At 40.1% G+C, this 19920-nt stretch overlaps 2 protein-coding genes across 2 annotated transcripts; one reads left to right on the top strand and one right to left on the bottom strand.

Annotated features, from left to right (window-relative positions):
- Positions 1-1857: 1857 nt before the first annotated feature.
- ddx39ab (DEAD (Asp-Glu-Ala-Asp) box polypeptide 39Ab) lies at positions 1858-8294 on the top strand. The gene is made up of 10 exons (XM_015048181.1): positions 1858-1966; positions 2693-2921; positions 3926-4053; positions 4921-5197; positions 5282-5400; positions 5626-5757; positions 6351-6460; positions 7099-7243; positions 7402-7549; positions 7635-8294. Exons 2-10 carry the CDS (start codon positions 2714-2716, stop codon positions 7649-7651), a joined length of 1284 nt encoding a protein of 427 aa, XP_014903667.1. The 5' UTR covers positions 1858-1966; positions 2693-2713; the 3' UTR covers positions 7652-8294.
- A 1845-nt stretch (positions 8295-10139) lies between these two features.
- Positions 10140-19820, bottom strand: LOC106957016 (protein CYR61). Its single transcript, XM_015048182.1, has 5 exons — positions 19345-19820; positions 16516-16729; positions 14335-14775; positions 13710-13888; positions 10140-11688 (listed from the first exon to the last, which is right to left on the bottom strand). Exons 1-5 carry the CDS (start codon positions 19393-19395, stop codon positions 11383-11385), a joined length of 1191 nt encoding a protein of 396 aa, XP_014903668.1. The 5' UTR covers positions 19396-19820; the 3' UTR covers positions 10140-11382.
- Between the last annotated feature and the right edge of the window lie 100 nt (positions 19821-19920).

Genomic DNA, 19920 nt, shown 5'->3' with positions numbered 1-19920 from the left:
CAAGAAAACCATTTATCCATCGGCATTGGTGACCATGTTATTTAGCAGAGAGAAAATGGGAAGCTGGAAGGAGAGGGTGAGCAGCGCCATATGGAAGGTGATTGACAGCTATATGGAAAACCATTCTTGGCTTTGATTGATTGTTTTTTCTAGTTAGCAATGGGGGAAGGCAAAGGAGCTGTTGTACGTTTAATTACCTATTTAGCTTAATTTGACATTTTTGACAAGAGCAAAACAAATCTTAGAACAATGCATTAAAATTGTTTAATGCATATAAGAAACATGCATATTACGCATTTAAAACTGGTCAGTTCTGAAGCTAACCCTAGGATGAAATTGTCTGTTTTATGTTATATTAATTAAAAGCAGCACCGAGGAGATAAAACTGGAGCTAAGTGAGTTGGAAACATAAAAAAATGATCACAATGTGTATTTTTATCATTTAAACTCACTGTCAGTTTGCATTTGTTTAAATATCTTTATTGTCAGCAGTGCACAAAAATTATTTACACCCACTGGTCACTTCTATTAGGAAACATCTCAGTTTGGCATATATCAGCATGGTAATGCTAAGTAGCATAAAAAACACATACACGTCTTTGTAAAAAGCATTTCAACAGCTTACTTTTACACTCAAATGCGTCATTAGGTATGCCTGCTTAATTACTTGTTAACACAAATAATGAATCAGCCAATCCCAAACTAGGAACTCGATGCATTCAGGCGACTAGACATGGTGAAGACGGCTTGCTCGAGTTCAAACTGAGCATCAGAATGAGGAAGAAACTGTTCCTGGGGAGAAAACTGGATAGTGAACGTAGACAGAGTTGGAGATTTTTCCCTCATGGTGAGCACGGAGTGACTGATGAGTGTTTTTATGGAGGAAATCTTACTCAACTGTCTGTAAGGACCAAAATCTCTGGAGTTCCTGACACTTTGCTGAATCTGTACCATAAAGAATTATGGTGACTCTGATGCCAAAAGGATGCATAACTCTGGATCTAACAATGACACTGGTGATTATGTAGGTCTGTATTAACAAAAGAGTGGTTTAATTCTCTGGTTTCAGAAGAATAAATTTTATTTTGTGAATACTTTTTGTTACTTAATCATATAGCTTAACTGGAACAATAACAGATTGTGCACACACTACAACTGAATTTAGTATTTTGTGCTGTTTTAGTAAATGTACAAATATAGATGACTAAAGAAGGGAACATTTGATTTAAATTACTTTCAAAATAAAATATATTTGAATACATATACTCTCCTATTACATAAGCATTTTAAAAATATACAAACATTTTACTTACTCCTTGCAAGTGATGATAAGAAGTGTTATTCATCTTCACATAAATCAAGATGTGTTGGTACACTGAGAAATGAAGGAGGTGATGTGAATAGAAGTTGCTTTTTGAAAGAAAAAAAAATCTAGATTTGCTTTCCACTTGTCTGTATATTTTTTATTGACATTTATTATTTATTATGAATGCTGTAGTCCTAAAAGCTTAAGTGCTTAAATATAGATTGATGAATATATATTACCTGAGAAGCATGTATTATATTGCAAGTTACAACCTCCCTAAATTTTAATTTACATAATTTAAGAAGTATCATTTAAAAATCACATTTATGAACTTTAAAATGAGATCATTTACTTGGTATACAATTTCTTTGATCACTTCATTGTACTTGCCTAAAAGCGTAAACGTGTAATTATATACAGCTAGTTAATGTCCCTTATGAGCAACCGTACACCGAACGCGTCGTCGCTCGATCCCGCTTTTTCGGACCGCAGAGAACTGTGACACACCTTTCCTCCAATCGCTGGCCGCATTTGAACAAACCCACCAATAAAATAGAGGTTTTTGCAGCCGTATGCGGAACTTCCGGTTGCCTGTATAAACCGACTGAGGCCTCTCCATGCGGTTTTGATCCGGTGGATTTCAGCGCTAACCTCGTACAGGTATTAGCTCCATATAGAGCTTAATTATTACAGTTCCTAGTGTTTACAAGGTTAGTGTATGGTTAAACGTTCACGTTTTAATTGTATGTATTTAGATTTTGTCAGGAGGAAGCCCGTGTTAAATTGAAATCGTTGTTGGCTTAACCCGGCCGTTGACGCTAGAGCGCTGTAGCTTAGCATTTTAGCTTAGCTTCTCCAACGCCTGGTCAATTCTGCTGTTTTTGTTGAAATTTAGCTTCTGTGTTTACCTCTAAATTGAACTTCAAGTAATAAACGTCTTATATGTAGAGCATGGTAGCAGAAGTCCATTTTAAACTGTACAACACGCTAAGTTAGCAATGGTTATGCAACACAATAGATTTTCATTGTGGTTAGCATTCAGAAGCTAACAGTTAAAACGACGCGCTGTCTGACCCATTTGTGTGTTTTTTCTTTTTTTTTCTCGCATGCAGATTTCGTTCGAAGTACGCTTTTTGCGCAAACTCCAACAACTACTGCTGTTGGTTGTAAAAACCTCAAGCAGAATCAGCTAGTAAACGTCGACTTTATACCAGTATGTTTTGAATAGCGTGCCGGGCTAAGACAATACAAATGGTTTCTCATTCAAGGTCTGCTTTGCATTGAGCGTGGGCGAATTCGGGATCTTTTACGGAACCACAACACATATTAAACGACGTACTTTATAATGAAAACTTCCATAAGTAATGTTTTGTTTGTGTTTACCAGTAAAACACATAATCACGTATAATGGCTGAGAATGACGTTGACAACGAGCTGCTCGATTATGAGGAGGATGATGAGCCACAAGGAGCCCCGGAGAGCGCAACCCCAGCGGGGAAGAAGGAGGTGAAGGGGTCTTACGTTTCCATCCACAGCTCCGGCTTCAGGGACTTCCTCCTGAAGCCGGAGCTCCTCCGGGCCATCATAGACTGTGGTTTCGAGCATCCGTCTGAAGGTAAAGGTCACGCAATTGTAGAAGGACATTTCATGTTTTTATTATTATTATTATAAAATACTGCAGTGGCAAAATGAAGTCAAACTTCCTCCAGCTATTTTAGTTATTCAGACTTATTTTTATTTAATTTTTTCCATTTTTGCTTGATTCTTTTATATAAAATTTTGATATGACTGAATCCGAGTGGAGAATAGGGTTTAAATATTAGAATACATACCCAGGATGATTTTTATACTTAAAACTTGTCAAAGTATAAAGACATTTTGTTAAAATGCAGTTAGAAATGCCACTTCCACTGTGTAAAGTTTCTACAGTAAGATGCTAGTTTCTGACTAACCAGAGTTTTTCCGGCAGTAATAACATAGACATTTTATCTTTTCTTTCCACCCTCCACCTGATTCTATAATCTCATTTAATAACCATCAGACACCTTTTCTAAACAACCATATTTATATCAGACTTATGATTATAGGACATTTCCCTTGTTATTGCTGCTGAATTGGATTAGAGCTGCTGATGCATGCTCCTGCAGAATGGAGTGATAACTGCCTACCCTGAAGAAATCTTAAAACATGGTGGTGGCAGCATCATGCTGTTTTTATTGTTTGTTATTATTATTATGGGCAGATAAATGTCATTCTGCATTAATAACATGAATTAAACCTTGGAAGTGGTTATTAAACTTGTATTATTAAAAAAAGTAATTACTAAGAGTTGATTTCTCTTATTTTTGGAGATTTATTTCTTCCTTGCTGCTTCAGTGAGGGGAAAAAGGCAGATCTAGTGACTCATACATTTTACAGCTGGACAGTATAGTAGAAATTACACACCCTAGTATTTTATAGATGTGGAATTTCTGGCTAGGCTTGTTTGTTTGCACCTGCTTTATCATTCAAGGAAAATATTTTTCAATGGATATGCTGCTGAAGTATTTTTTCTTTTGATTCTTTATTATTATTATTATATTTTTTTTTAAAGTATCTTTTTAATGTTTCTGTTTTCAGTCCAGCATGAGTGCATCCCTCAGGCTATCCTCGGCATGGACATCCTGTGCCAAGCCAAGTCTGGTATGGGCAAGACGGCCGTGTTTGTCCTGGCCACATTGCAACAGATTGAGCCCGTCGACGGACAGGTGGGTCGCTTAGCAGACCGCAGCGGTTTGGGTCGGATTTGGCAAACTGTAAAGAACTCATTTTAGTTTTGGGCCACACAAAGATCATAGATGTCGTCAGAGGGCCGTTTGTGGAAGAAAAAATATGTATGAAACCGATGCTGGCTGCAAAACATGAGTACTTCTAACGTTAAATGATATTGATCATCTTTTCATGTTGGCTAAAATTGGCAGTATACAAATAAACTCTGCCTTGATTTGATTGATAAAAAGTTATTGAATCACACAACTGTTTATTGCTGAAGGATTGATCGCGATCTTCCAATATTAAGACAATTGAGGCAGATTTACTTGTGCTCTCCTATAATAGACATAATTATGTCCATGATCATTTAAAACAAACTCAGTAATATTCATTTACATGATTTGTTTTTCTCTTTCTACCGAAAACTGGGTGATAAAAATCTTCAGTCTGGTGTTTTAGTCTCAACAGCTGTTTAGAGACTCCATAAATTATTTTGTTTGTTGTTTTGTTTATTTATTTATTTTTTATATTTAGTGTCTTCCAGTGCTTTTGTTAAATGTTCATTAGATTTTAAAGTTTAATGATTTTTTTTTTACAATGTATTCTTGCAATATTATACCATTACCATTATATTACTTGAAAATGGTCTCAAAACAATATTATCGTTTATCGCAATAACGTCTGACAATTTATCGTGACAGGACCGTATATAGATGTAATCCGATTAATCAATTGTCAGAATAATCGATCGATTAATTGATGACTTAAATTTTAAATGAGTCTTTTTCTTAGTCAAAAATGGATGTTTCCATCTGTTTGGGGAAATAACTGGTTCGTCTTCCACGGCGCCTCACTCCCTCCAGGTCTCTGTGTTAGTCATGTGCCACACACGAGAGCTGGCCTTCCAGATCAGCAAAGAGTACGAGCGCTTCTCCAAGTACATGCCCAGCGTGAAGTGCGCCGTGTTCTTCGGCGGCCTGGCCATCAAGAAGGACGAGGACACCCTGAAGAAGAACTGCCCTCATATCGTGGTCGGGACCCCCGGGCGGACCCTGGCTCTGATCCGCAACAAGACCCTGAGTCTGAAGAACGTTAAGCATTTCGTCCTGGACGAATGCGACAAGATGCTGGAGGCGCTCGGTACGTCTTCCCACTTGTCGCCGGCTGTTTGAAGCTAAAGGCGAGTGCGTTTATGGTTTTCTTTCCTTTTCTTCCCCCCCGCAGACATGAGGCGTGACGTGCAGGACATCTTCAGGATCACCCCTCATGAGAAGCAGGTCATGATGTTCAGCGCCACACTGAGTAAGGAGATCCGGCCAGTCTGCCGCAAATTCATGCAGGACGTAAGAAAAACTCCTAACTTTTTCACATTCTGTCAAGTTTGGGGTATTTGGGGAACTTCAGCCTGTCACAATAAGCATTTTATCCATTAATCGCATGATAAATTAAAATGAGCGCTGTAAGTTTTATTCAGATATAAGGAAAGCAAAATACAAATAAAAAGGAGTAAATTCACTAGAGGCTGCTGTTTGTAACATGTTTCATTTTCATCCATGTTTCCCCTGCAGCCGATGGAAGTGTTTGTGGACGACGAGACCAAACTTACGCTGCATGGTCTGCAGCAGTACTACTGTAAACTGAAGGACAGCGAGAAAAACCGCAAGCTCTTTGACCTGCTGGACGTCTTGGAGTTCAACCAGGTAAATCTACGGGCCAGACACTTTCTGACACGTCGTCGTCATGGAGCTCCTCAAGTTAAACAGCAAAAACACTAAAGGATGGAGGAATGGTTTAAGGTTTTTTTTTTTTTTGTCACTTGTTTCAGAAACTTAAACTCCTATTTAGTATAGATTTGTTACAGAAAGCAAACATATTTAAAACCTTCTGTTCTATTGCAGATAATGAAAACCCCTAATTCAGGATGTCAGAGAACTATATTGATGATCTCAGTCTGGATTAGTAGGATGCGGTCAGACGTCCTTCACATCCTCCACAAGGAGGTTATGTGACAAAAGGTCTTTGCTACCAAAGCTGGTTATTCAGAGTGCTGTATATTATTTATCTTAAGCAACATTGTAATTTTCTGAGACTGAATTTTGGGTTTTCATTATGTTAGCCATAACGGCTTAAAATATTTCACTCTGTCATAAATCTATACAATTCCGAGTTTCATTTTCAGAAATGAGCGACACAGAAAATTGATCTGTTTCACAGATATTCAAATGTCCCCTTTAAACCTACCCACGTTTGTAGCCTGGTGTCGTGCCGCTAAGTTCCTACGCTTTGCCTCTAGGTGGTGATCTTTGTCAAGTCTGTGCAGCGCTGCATCGCTCTGTCTCAGCTGCTGGTGGAGCAGAACTTCCCCGCCATCGCCATCCACAGAGCAATGGTTCAGGAGGAAAGGTGAGACCCCGAGAAAGCTCATCGCTCTGCTCACACACCGATAAACACACAAGCCTGGAGCAGCTAAATGTGTTCATGGGAGCAGAAGGCATCTTACACTAAAGCTGAAACGAGCAATTCAACTAGTTTAGTAATCGATTAATCATTAACTGGAGAATATAAACCAAAGAAATGGCCACCTGCTGGAGGAACAACACAGTAGGAGTGTTTATGAAGCCAGCACTGTACAAAGAACAGATATTTTGTATTTAAAATGGGGAAAAAAATCATCTCTGTCTATAAATGTGGTTCACACAGAACTCCTCAGTTATTTTAGCAACGCTTAGTTCAAATTCTGTAAAATAAACACCGGTTTCATGTTTGATATGATACCTTTTGTTATGCAATTATTAATCCAAAAGTAGACACGAAATACTGTTGTTGCCATTTTATTTTCTTATTCGAAAAAGGAATTGAATAATTTTTTTTACATACATTTCAAATGCTGTTTAAAAAAAAAGGTGCAAATGGTTAAATGAAAAATTTGCAAAATGTGTCCATTTTTTTTACCCGACAAATGGATAAAATAATCAACACAATAATTGTTATTTGCAGCCCTAAGCAGGACGTTAACACTTTTGTTGCTGCTCTCCTCCCAGACTCTCTCGCTACCAGCAGTTCAAGGACTTCCAGAGACGGATCTTGGTGGCGACCAACCTATTTGGCCGAGGGATGGACATCGAGAGGGTGAACATCGTCTTCAACTACGACATGCCCGAAGACTCAGACACCTATTTGCACAGGGTGAGAAACCAGCCTTCCTTCCTTCCTTCCCCTTCCTTCTTTCCTTCCTTCCTCTTCTCTCTCTCGGCCATTTCGAAACATTCCAAGACTTTCTTTTCAGTTTGGATATTTGGGAGCGTACTTAAGGTGTTCTACTGGATTTTGGATTTAACGATTAGGTTGCCCGTGCCGGTCGGTTCGGAACCAAAGGCCTGGCCATAACCTTCGTGTCAGATGAAACTGACGCCAAGATTCTGAACGACGTGCAGGACCGCTTTGAAGTCAACGTGGCTGAGCTGCCGGATGAGATCGACATCTCCTCTTACAGTAAGTTCTCACCACAGCTCAGCCTAAAGGTGTTTATTGCATTTTAGAAGTCTGCGGATGTCTGATGCATCTCTCCTTTGCCCAGTCGAGCAGTCAAGATGAGCCCCCACCCCTCCAGACTAACAGAAGTCTCCTCTTCGTGGATCCAGTCTTTTTATTTGGAAGTAGATGTACTTCGTTGTTGATTTGAAAGCTCTGCACGTTTGTTCACAAAAACCTTTATTTTTATTGTCAGTTTATGGGACAGGGGGGTTTGATTTTAATTTCTTTTATGGTTTCTTTTATTTTTTTTGTTTTGCCTCAATTAAAACTTTTTATAAAATGCCATTTTTATTGTGCTCTCTCATTAAGACTGTTGTCTGCATTGTTTTATTGCGCTGTTGAGGTAAACCTTAATAGACTTGAGGAGTAACTTGGAGCTGTCTTGCTTTTTTTTATTTTATTTTTTTTATTTTGCTTTTCCCGAAGCCTAGATTTGTATTGTAGGGTTTTATATCTTCAATGCTAAAGGTCAGCGGTCTTTAGATTTGAGTAAACCGACTGATTTGGCTCATGTGGCAGCTCTTTCCACGACTTTCTAATGGAATGCCTTCTATATATTAAGTCAACAAGTAGAATCCTAGTGGTGAAATGGCAGATTTTGGCTAAGTTTAGGCAGTGTACCCCCTCAAAACGCTGATTCTCACTATGTATGTCGTAGTACTTTGGTGTGTAAACATAAAAATAAATTGGAACAAACGAATGAGAAAAGTGGCTGCTTGAAACTGACTTATAAACCATACTAGCAGCTGGGAATGATCTTGGCAACACGTAGAGTGATGGTGTAGCAGAATTGATATGAAAATGTAAAACAGTTTTTAATTTCTTTAGTACAAACCAAATTCCTACTGCTGCTACAATATTTCAGCAGATTGAGTTATAGTTGGTACATTGCTACATAAAGGAACTCACTAAATTTAGGTGCTGTAGTTAAAACAGATCCTTTTTACCCACAACCATCAGCATCTACAACTACCACTAGAATCTTTGATACGAGTAACAATTTATTTTATAGTGAATGTTTTGAATTGAACAGCGTTTTTTCTGTAGATTTTTAAGGGGCAGTATTTGTTTTCCAGCCACATATAATTTTACAGCACAATTAAGTAACTTCAGTAACTTGCCTTCAGTTATATAAAAAGAAATGCCGTATATATCAAATATAACTGAAGACATTGGTCCTGTCTGAGGCTGAAGCTTGGAAACGGTGCTACGTCCACCGAGGTGTTCAGCACACCTGAATGGTTGCCATGGGAGATTAAAGGATTTCTCAAACGCGTACAGAAGATTCAAGGCGACACTCCGCGTATGTTTTTGATGAGGGAATGACAACATGGCGTAGGGCTCAAAAAAAGTCAATTTTACTTGATATTACCTTTTTACAGAAGTTACCTTACTAAAAGATAATGGTATTTGTAGTTTTCACATTATGAGTTAAAATACTTCTAAACAGTTAAATCTGTATTTTAGGGGAAAAAAGACATTTTGGCCAACACTACAGAACAATAGCTAAGCTAGGTAGTTTAGCTATTATCAATATAGTTTATTTACCTTGACACCCATAACTAAAGTCTCGCTTGCTCACAACATGGAAATAGAAGACCACTTTTCTTACATTTTACAGAAATTAAAACTCCTATTTTGTTTATTCTTTTTAATGAGTTTGACACCTTTTTTTAATGTTGATGCTGGTACACCAACCAAAATAGCGTGTGAACGGAATACTGGGATTATGGGCCGTATCATGCTGTAGCTAGTATTTAACTTAAAATTACAGCTCAGAAAATGTTCAAAAGGAACTAGAATTTTACATGGAGTGAAATATTTCATGCCTTTGGGTTGTGAATTTGGGTGATTTTGGTTAAGGATAATAAAAAGCCAAGAGTTCATACCTCAAAAAGTATTAAGAAACATGGTGGGGAAAAATATTGGAAACACCTGCCAAGGTTTCTTGAGCCTCTAAAAGGATTCTGAGTCAGGACACAGTTATGAGAAAGAGTGCTACAGCCAAGCATATTCATAGAAAGTTAAGTGGAAGGAAAAAGTGTGGTAGAAAAAAAGGTACACCCACAACAGGGATAACTGCAGCCTTGACCGAATTGTCAAGAGGAAATTAATTATATTGCTTCACTGGCTAACGGCTGTGTTTTTATTTAAAACTTCAACACAGTAAGGGTAAAAGTTTCTTTATTTGTAAATTTTTTTTTTAAAGTTATCACTTCAAAACCAATCTTTGGGTAAACCCTCCTTCCACGATATAAAACAGTATTGCTTTAGACATTTTTTGAAATGCTCTCAAATTGGTATGGTATTCTCATCAGGAACCTGAACCCAGGTTCAGAGTTCAGTGTTTAAACTACACATGAACTAACTCAACAGAATAAGGGGCCCTTATACAGCAGGTAGAACTACAAAGTTACAAATTCATCTGTACATAGCTGCTCTACAGTGTCTCTTGGAACTAGTCAAAATGACAAAACCACAGCATCTACATGGGCAGATAGCAAGGATAAAAATAAAAACTACAACACCTGCAGTGGTACAAGATAATGACTTGGACATGTCTGCCTTGTATTCACACTTGACACTGAGACATTGTATAAAAGTCGACATAAGGTGCACAAACTAATCCAAGCAATAGTTAAGGGTGATGCTTTTGTTTCCCAGTTGTATATAAATCGAAGAATATACAGTGCCCACCTAGAATCAGTCTCTCTTTGAGAGTCCTTATAGTTCCAGGGTTTTGCACCCAACGGAAAACTTATTTCTGACTCGACTGCAAAGTCAGCAGTTTGAGGAAACAGACACCTCTTTAACATGAAAAGACACGGCTTCTTGTTTTGTTTCAGTCACATTGCGTGCTGCTCAATTACAGGCCAGATTAGGCAGTAGCGCGGTTCCACAAATTGCATGTTTACCTCATCACACACGCAGCTTTTAGATTTTATTTTTATAGCAAAAACCAGAGAGGGGCTGATTTTCCCCTGAAAGATTGTAATTTGCACAGAATTAGGTGGTCGACTGCTCGACGCCAGAATCCCAGGCTTGTTCTTCTGGTGCTTGCTAAATGTCTCAGTTTCTTGTGAAGGCAAAGGCAGGAGATGAGTCCAGCTGTATAAACAACCTTTGACATATTTCCTCGGAGTGTACGAATACTAAACCCATCAGGTTTAGCTTGTCTTTTTTTTTTTTTTTTTTTTCTCTTCTCCCCCTGGCATTCTTGGTCATCGGTCTTCGGATGCTGGTTTCTGGCCGTCATGGACCAGTCTCCCTCTCCTGCTTGTGACTGACAGCTGTCCGTGGATTTCAGCCACAGAGAGGCTCCAAGAAAAAATCTCTTATCCCAGTGGCATGCCAAAGTTTCAACATGTCTGTCTCTTGAATAAATATCAAGGAATAAATACCATTGCGAGACAAACCGCAACCTTTTGCAATTGCCATTAAAGTCTTGTCAAGTCATCCACTAAAGTCCTTGTTTCAGATTTCCTTTCATATCAACCATGAAACCAGTTTTCTATAAGTTAGCAACACCTAGAGTAGCAAGAAATGATGGCCATCCTTAAGAGTTTGTCTCCACGCTTGCTCCTTTCTCCTTGGCTGAAGTGCCACAGTTCATGGAACATTCCGAGAAAGGCAGAACATTCTCCTCCAGAAAAAACATCTCCTCATCTGTGATCATTGCCTGCATCTATTCAATAGCTACACTAGGAACAGCTGCTCTATAAAAAGTATCACTAATGGGTGGCAATTTACGCTGTTATGGAGGAATGCAGGCAAGGCGGGGGCAACAACAACTAGTCCTTGAATTTGTGAACGTCTCCGTAGAGCCAGAGTTGTGGGGGCATCGCCGCGTCGTTCAGATGGTTGCACTCATCGCTGCACTTGCAGGACTGGATGAACATGACGGATCTGCTGAAAAGGTCCCCGTCAGGGCAGGCGAAAGTCACGCTGGCTGTGCGCGTGCGACGAGGGGAGCAGCAGCGGCCGTCCCTGCACACCCCGCAGTAGTTGGGTCTGTACAAGCGAGTGCTCCTGCAGCCGGCGTAGGACAAGCGATGCGGCTCTGGGGCCTTGTGTGTACGTGAGCACTTCCTTCCTTTCTGTGGATTGGGAAAGAGGAGTAAGTTAGATACCTTTCAAAGACTGAGATTCTATGTCCATGAAATGAGTTATTTGATATTCAGTGAAGCACAATTCTCCAGACACTGGTACACATTAGAACTATTTTTTTTGTTGCAAAGAATAAACCTTATGCCAGTGGGAATAAAGTAACTACTGAACACAAGCAAGAAAGGCCAGGATGGATATAAAGATATAAACATGACTGTGGCAGTCCAATGCAACACCATCCTTAAAGAAATGTTAGCATCAAAGCAGTGCTTGGCAATAACTCAGAAACTAGCCAAAGTCATTCAGTAATGACTTTAATATCAAAGCAAAAGTTACAGTATATGGACAGAACTTAATTAGAACTAGTCTGGTCATACCAACCACTCAAAACCTTTTTACACTAAGAGTCATTTGGCTAACCAGAAGCCTAAAGCCTGGTAGATTACCAGAATGCTAACTTCCTACTGATCCAAAGCCACTTTAGGATGCATTTATACTAGCGCTGTATAATCTGCTTTAATCAAACTCTTGTTCATTTGCTTAGAAAGTTCGGTTTGTTTGTGGAGGTGTGAATGTGCAATCGACCAAAAAGATTTATTAAAATGAATTCTAGGACAGTTTGAATGCATATGTGGATGCCAAGCGGAGGGCATTGTGGGTAAATATAACCAAAACAAACAGTTGTGTCTAGAGCTAGAGGGATAAGTAGTCTTTTACCAAAGACAAAAGAGAAATCCTACACCTGCTAAAATCTGACACTTTACATTTGGCGTGTTGCTTCCTTTAGTATCTTGGTGCAGCGCCACCACAGGCAAGGGAGTAAACAGGGATTTGGTTTGTTTGTTTGACACAATGTAATGTGAAAGAGAACAGTAGCACCTGAAAATGTAGTAAATGTTGCAATTTTGGTCCCCAATGAAATCGAGTCTACTGGACTGTCAGGTATGAAAACTCCTTTAATTGTGGCATTGGTCTAGTTTTTGTTGTGAAATGTGATAATCTTGACAGATTGGATTATTTTAAGAGTCCTACCGAAGGAATCTATCTTTTATTGTTAGCATTTACACCAAAAAGAAGGAGATAATTCATATTTGTGTGGAGTTACGTCACTCTTTAGTCATCACTGCAGACATGAAAAACAAGGTGAAGGCAGTTAACTGCAGAGATGTGCAAAAACAAAATCAAGGTCAGAACAACAGATTATTGCCAAGAGAGATTAGCATGCCAGCGATGGTTAAGGGTCGACACTGGTACACATTAACTCCCACGGCAGCTCGACAAAAGCCTGGAGGGTTCGGTGAAAACAGGTGCGCAGCAGCCCTTCAGGCTCAGAAGTGGGTTGTTGCCGGAGATGGAATGGTCCAGATAGCGCCATGTACAAAGCGCGAGAGAGCAACACAGTGGGCGAAACAGCAAGCTCCAAATTACAAGGGCAGCTGTCAGTCAGCTCCAGAGCTCAAGAGATTTCACAACATTCAACAGATGCAGTTGATATGCATGTGTTTTAGAACAAAGAAGTTCTAAAGTTTATATCTTTATAAACAAGTCCATCTTAATTAAAATGGACAACAAAATCAAGTGAAATGACTGATGAAAATAAAGTCCAAGGAATCTTTTGTATGGTCTCTCTGTGTGGAGTGATTTTATTCAGGACACTCCTGTTTCCTTGCACCACCTGAAATCAATTTGTCCCTGTAAAATACCCCTAGATTTGGCATGTGCATGTTGCATGTGCTGTATGTCACTGTGTTGCTCTGTGATAGACTATTAAAGTATCCTCCTCTCACTAAGTCTCTTGAACGATGGAAAGATGTGGGAAAAGAGAAAATATCTAGACCATGGGTCTTATACCCCAGGCCTATATGAAATGCTCTTCTGTTGAATTTTAAAGGTAATGAATAGTACATGGGCAATAAAACTAACACCAACGACCCCATAAGAGCAACTGTTTCTTTAATCTAGACATAACCTTTGATGACTTTTAAGAGGAGACTCCAAATACATTCCTCACCTTCACAGGGATAGACATAGAGCTGCAGGGCCGAATGTTGCATAAGCGTGTCTCCTTGACCAGATTACACCGGACATTGTCGTTGGTAACGCGAGAGGAAACCCCCATCCCACAGGTCCGGGAACACTGTGACCAGGAGGTGGTCTGAACCACACACTGACCTCTCGTCTTACTCCAGACTAGAAAAAATGGAAGAGAAGACAAGTGAATACAATTGAACAATGGGTACGCTGACATTTTGACACAGAACGGTGGGATCAGCAACAAATTATAGTGGGACGAAAGTGGCCATCAAGAGAAGTAGGGGAAAGTAGAAATTCATGGTTGAAAGGTACAGTAGCCTTATTCATGGAACAGGCAACACTGACACATACAGAGAGGGGAGAGCTGCGTGACAGAGGTATGTGCTGTGTGAGAGGGGAGAGCACCTCTGGTGTGCAAGGGGCCAGTGGAAAACAACCCTCACATAAACACTAACACACCAGCACAGATGAAGCGTTAAAGGCCCTCACTGACGCAGTCTGTGCGTCAAGAGGCAAAAATGGCTAAAAACATAAACATGATGCAGGACTGAGTAGTGGAAGCAGACGCCACTCCAGGGTGATGGTGTGATGCAATGTCTTACCCATCAGGTCCTTATTTCCATGTGGTTTGTCCCATTTGCGGCGCACTTCCAAGAGTTCATTGCCCAAGATGCCTTTCTCCTTTTTGGGTTTGTAAGGATACAGCTTCCGGTAAGGTTTTGCATAAGGCTTGGAGAATGGATAGATCGGGTAGGGGATAAAGGGATACGGTAGGCGAGCAGGAGGTGGGGGTCGGCGGTGAACCGGGGGCACAACAGTGGTTCCCTTATGGCAGTCGATGCTGAGGCAGCACTGGCCTGGCACCTTCACTAGCTTGGGGGCCGGACAGGAAGGAGAAGCCAGAGGCACATGGCTGGGGCAAAGGGACATGCAGCCTACGGCTCCGTCAATGCAGGTACACTGGTGCTTGCACCCTGCATGGAAGTTTTCGCCATTTTGATAAATTCGGCCATTGTATTCGCAGGAGCGACCATCTGCTTTTGCTGAAAAGAGACAAGAAGACAGATAAGCTTGTAAATTGACATTCATATTAAGTTATTCACCAGCTCTTATATTACTCTAGCAGCTCTGCCTCTGTTTCATCCTTCTGTCATCCTGAACGGGATTGAGCATGCACCTCCAGAGGTTGATAAGACGATGTTGCCTTTTAAACAATGTGAATTTGTGGCAGAGAAGTCTATGGTGAAAGGTTGATGACATTAACTGATGTCTAAGTATGGATGAAAGTATGTTGGAAGGGATCAAATAGCCCAGGCAAGTCTGATTTTCAACCGGTATGTTTTGGCTAAATTTGGAAGGGACCTATAAGTCCTAATTTTAACATTTTATATACTCAAAAAATGGCTTGGTTGACCTGAATAGACATAAAACACATACCTTTGGACATCTACTGTTAAGAGGGTATGGACAATGGATTGATACTTGTTACAATCTTTTATCTTTTAAGGACAGGCCTGTCCGATATGTCATACCAGAGTTGCAATGCTCAGTTAGAAAACTCGCTCTGATTTGCTGATGAAGGGAATCTGTAACAGGCAAACCAAGTAAAAAAAACCAAGCAAATTTTCATCACTGAGGAGCATTTGTACTGCCGCCTATTTTAACACAGGAGAGTTATGTCCTGTTCAAGAAATCATTGGACTTTCCAGCCTGTGATTAGACAGAGCCTTTTCCTCTTTTGAAGAGGCACTTTCTGCAACATCAAGAGCCAAAGCAGGGAGGGTGTTTTGCCACAGCTGTTTCTCAACATTGGTTTGAATAAACTTCTGACCGGGATGAAACACCTTGTATGCAGTCCTGCCCTTTCTCTCCTATGTCATAGCACAACACTTTTATTCAGTACTTTAAGATAACCACAGTTTCCCTAAAAGAGCAAGAAACTGCAGTTTATGATTTTATCAGTTGTGTTTTCATAGAACAATACAGGTTTTGTTCTATGATCCCCCACATTTAGACCCATCCATCATCCAATCAGCTCAGTCCATTAGCATCCCTTTTGCTGCTTAAAACTGCAACTTTCTGACTGCTGTGTTTCTTGGCCTTCCTTTTTCAGACTTTTATTTGTAAAAGAGAAAAAAAAAGTCTTGAAAACCACATGTCCTTTTTCTTTCAGTTTACAATTATGCACTACTTTCACATAAAATCCCAATAAATGTCAAAATGCACTGAGGTTTGCGGTTGTGCCATGAGAAAATGTAAAATAGTTGAAAGGAGTCTGAATGTAGGCACATGAGAAGCAGATTGAAAGATGCTGTTTCCAAATTTATGAAGCGAGCCCTATTCTTAGACCAGAAAGCTGTTTAGGCTTGTTTATAATGTCCTGGCATGTAACCCCCCTCAGTGGGACTCCCCCTACACACCCCAGATAGAATAACCCCCTCCCAGACCCCCAGTAAACACACATACATAAATACCAGTGTGTGCGTGCTTGTTTGTGTGTTTCATGGGGGTGTTTGTGTACACACTGAAGTACTTATATAAATCCCAGAGTTGGCAAGGTTTCAGTCGCAGCTCATGAAGGCCCTCTGTTTTTTTGAAACGTGGCACAGTCTTCAAACCTCAAGACCCTATCAAAGAGAGACCCCAGCCCGCCTGGCTCGAGAGTCAGATTTTCCTCCCTGAAGTTACACATTGCCTCAGTCAACCCCTACTTATGTCAAAATCTAGGCCCAAAAAAAGCTTCCCAAACGCCTTCCTGCCGCCTCGGTGGTACACGTACGTACCCCTGCAGATGCCGTGGGTGCGACCCACATCGTTGCCGTAGTTGCACTCCAGTCCTTTATGGTGGTCGCACGGCTGTCCCTCGTGGCAGTCTTGGTTGAGTTGCGCTGCGCACACCTTGCAGCAGCCGCAACCGTCGGGGACCGAACTGATCCCAGGGGGGCAGGACGGGGGCACCGCGGGGCACTCGCACACTACCGGACAGTCAGCAGTCACCTGCAAGAGGGAGGAACGCATTTCATTTTACGCATAGTGATGGACCAACGAGACCACAGGAGAAAAAGGCTTGACTCATGTTACTCAGATCACAGAAATTCCTGAGAGTGTGTGTGGCTTAAACACGGGCATGAATAGTCAGCACTGTCGCGAGTCCCACAGGGGTATCTGTAACCCTCTGTCGCTTTCCGCTTGGCATTCAGCCAGCCTACGGGGATGAAAGGGATGATCTCCGACTCCCACCCCTCCACCTCACCGCTCCTTCATTTTGTTTTGTTTCCAAACCTCACTGTGTACATGCACAGGAAAAAAACAACAACACATGCACAAGCCACACAAACAACTTCCAGTTAGTGTTGCAGTTCCAGGGGAGGCTGTCAGTCGAGGGATTTTCACACAGGGCAGACAACTTTTAGTGAGTATTGCACACTGATTTTAGTGTAAAATTGTCGCAAAAAATTTTCCAAGGTAATAAACATAAATAGTCATTTTGTACAGCAACAGGACTTTAACTTCAGGTTTATTTTTTTATCTCTGCTGGTAATACTGTCGGATAGTATTACTCTAGTATAATTGCAGACATACAGTAGGACTGAAGCCAGTGTGCAAATCATTTTACTTATTTATTTATTTATTTATTTATTTATTTATTTATTTATTTATTTATTTATTTATTTTTTTTTTTTTTTTTTCAAATTGTATGAACCTTCACACATATCCAGAGCTGACTTCACATAAAAACAAACTAAACCTGCTTAGGGCCTTCGAACCAGCAGGGGGCCCCCAAGAGTTCTGGAATTTTTATCACAAGGTTTTCTACTCATACTTTCCTCGCATCTTCTTCTTTTTAAACTCTTTTCAAACTGTACATTTCTAAGATTTATATTTTAAAGAAAATATCTAAACTATTTGACTGACCCATAGTTTTAAACACATTTAAGAAAATCTTCATGATGCAGCAGTACTGGTGCAAGGTGGTACTTTCACAGGTGTATGCAGACAGATTATAAACACCAAATGTTATATGGAGAAAACGCTGACTAGAAAGAATTATTCCATCATTTTGTTTTGGCGCCCCTTCTAGTGGCGCCCATATGCATACCCACTTTTTGTGCCTGAGTATCAGTTGTGTTTACAATTATAATTTAAGGCAACAAATAAAGTCATTGCAGTTGCATTTTTTGCATAGTGTAACTCAAATTTCCTAAATTAAACTTACTCCCTTCTTCCCGACTCAACTAATTTTATTGAAATGTTGAACAGGAGACACAACAGCAAAACTAAATAAATACTCATCTCTGCAGCACTCATATTTTGAAATACCCCAAATTTTCATATGCTGTTGATTTAATAAATAATCAGAAGTGGCTCATCTGATTGCCATACATTAAACTAACTAGTGTTAAATTGACTTTGCACAAATGATAAGATGATTTTAATGTTGCTTTGGTGACAAGCTGTTGGTGGGCTAATTGTAAATTGTCCCACAAAAATCAAAGCCGTAGCTTACTTGGAAACAGGCTGGCAGTAATTTGCCACCATGTATATTGCTTTTTAGCTAATTTCAACAGTTGCAGTTCCACTATAGCAAACAGATTTTTCTTGAGAGATCGCTGGATACTGTATCAATTAAAAACAAATGTCCATTATTGTTTTTCTTCTCATTACAATCTAATGCACCATTTTAGTTACCTGTGGTTTGGTTCTGCTGCCGTTTATATGGGAGCTCAACAGTTGCTTTTCAGAGCCACTAAGTTCACAAAAATCTTAGTAGGCAGGAACAGATGACGAAATTTATATCCCACACCTTCAAGGTGGTGCGGGACTGTGAGGTATGAATTAGGCCCGAGGCCCTAACAAAGTTTGGGCTGGCCCTGCACAGACACCATGACAAATAAAGCTTTGCTGCAAGCAGCAACATCGTGGAATACTTTAAAGTTTTATTAGGTCATTCAAAATGAGATGGTTAAAAAAAAAAGAAAACACACAACTGAAAAAGGTGGTTATACTACAAAAACACAGAATCTTACTAACTAGTTTTTGGTCAAATTACTTGTACAAACGTGGGGAAAATGTCCTGTTACAAGTTAAATAATCCGCGAGTGGAACTAGTAGTTTTTCATCAAAGTTAATGAATTATTAACTCCAAACAAGCTGCTGTTTCTTGCTGAAAAGCTTGTGAGTTTTGTCTTATTGCAAGTGTACTAAGATGTTTGCAACAGAAACTAGACCAGATACACTTAATGAGATTTTGTGGTTTTGATAAGGCTGATCTGATGAGCTGTACTGACTTTCTCCTGTCTGTGTTAAGGTTCAATTTGGAGCTAAAAACCCGCTCAAACTTAGATTTTGACTGGCATAGAAAAGTTGTTCATGCATCTCCAGAATTTTGCAGCGTTATGGTGATGCAAAAGTAAATAAACCATATATTTTACGAAATATTTTTAGATTTTTTTTGTGTGTGTGTTTGTTTGCCGTAACGCGCTGACTGAGCCACCTGGAAGCTGAGGCAGGAGACAGCAGCTTTCATTACTGAAGACAAATCCTCAGCACCGAGGGTCTCCACCAAGCAAAACAACAGAAATAAAGACAAAAAACAATCTACAACTACTCACCACCGCGACTATCGCCACTCCCAACGCGGCAAACAGCAACTGTATCCCCATGCTGTCAGTCAGGTGATGCTCATAGACGACAAGTTGATCTTAAAAACACTTTACGTCACAAAGATTTAATCCCACATCCAGCTTCTGCCCGCATCGATAATATCCAAATTCCAGACTCATCCTCAGGTATCCTCCATCACTTGAGAGTTTTGATGTCTTTTCACGTTCTGAGTCTTGTTTTTATATCGTCCCCGTGCTTCCCTGGGTAACCACGCCCACTCGGTTCCTTTAACCAATCAGCACGCGGCGGTTCTCCTTAAAAGGTAAAAGGAGCGGAGCCCGCGAAGGCTTCGGCTCCGAAAGCTGGGTGTTTTTTCGGGGTTGTGGGCGTGGCCAGCCATGAATGCAGTCATTCATAAAAACTCGGAATTACTACATTCCAAAGCAGGCCTCGGCTTTGGGGCGTCCGTTTATTTATTTGCGAGCGAGAATAATATTTTTGGTGCTTTAAAGTCCTTTTTTTTTTTTCTTTTTTTTTTTTTTTTTACAAAAAAAGGTTTTTTTTAACGCATTTCTAAACAAAAA

The sequence above is a fragment of the Poecilia latipinna genome, unplaced genomic scaffold (assembly GCF_001443285.1).
Source record: "Poecilia latipinna isolate Pla-1442-1.1 unplaced genomic scaffold, P_latipinna-1.0 Scaffold865, whole genome shotgun sequence".
In the NCBI taxonomy this organism is placed as follows: Eukaryota; Metazoa; Chordata; class Actinopteri; order Cyprinodontiformes; family Poeciliidae; genus Poecilia; species Poecilia latipinna.
The sequence above is the reverse complement of the archived record's forward strand: the minus strand, read 5'-3'. Positions and strand labels throughout refer to the sequence as shown.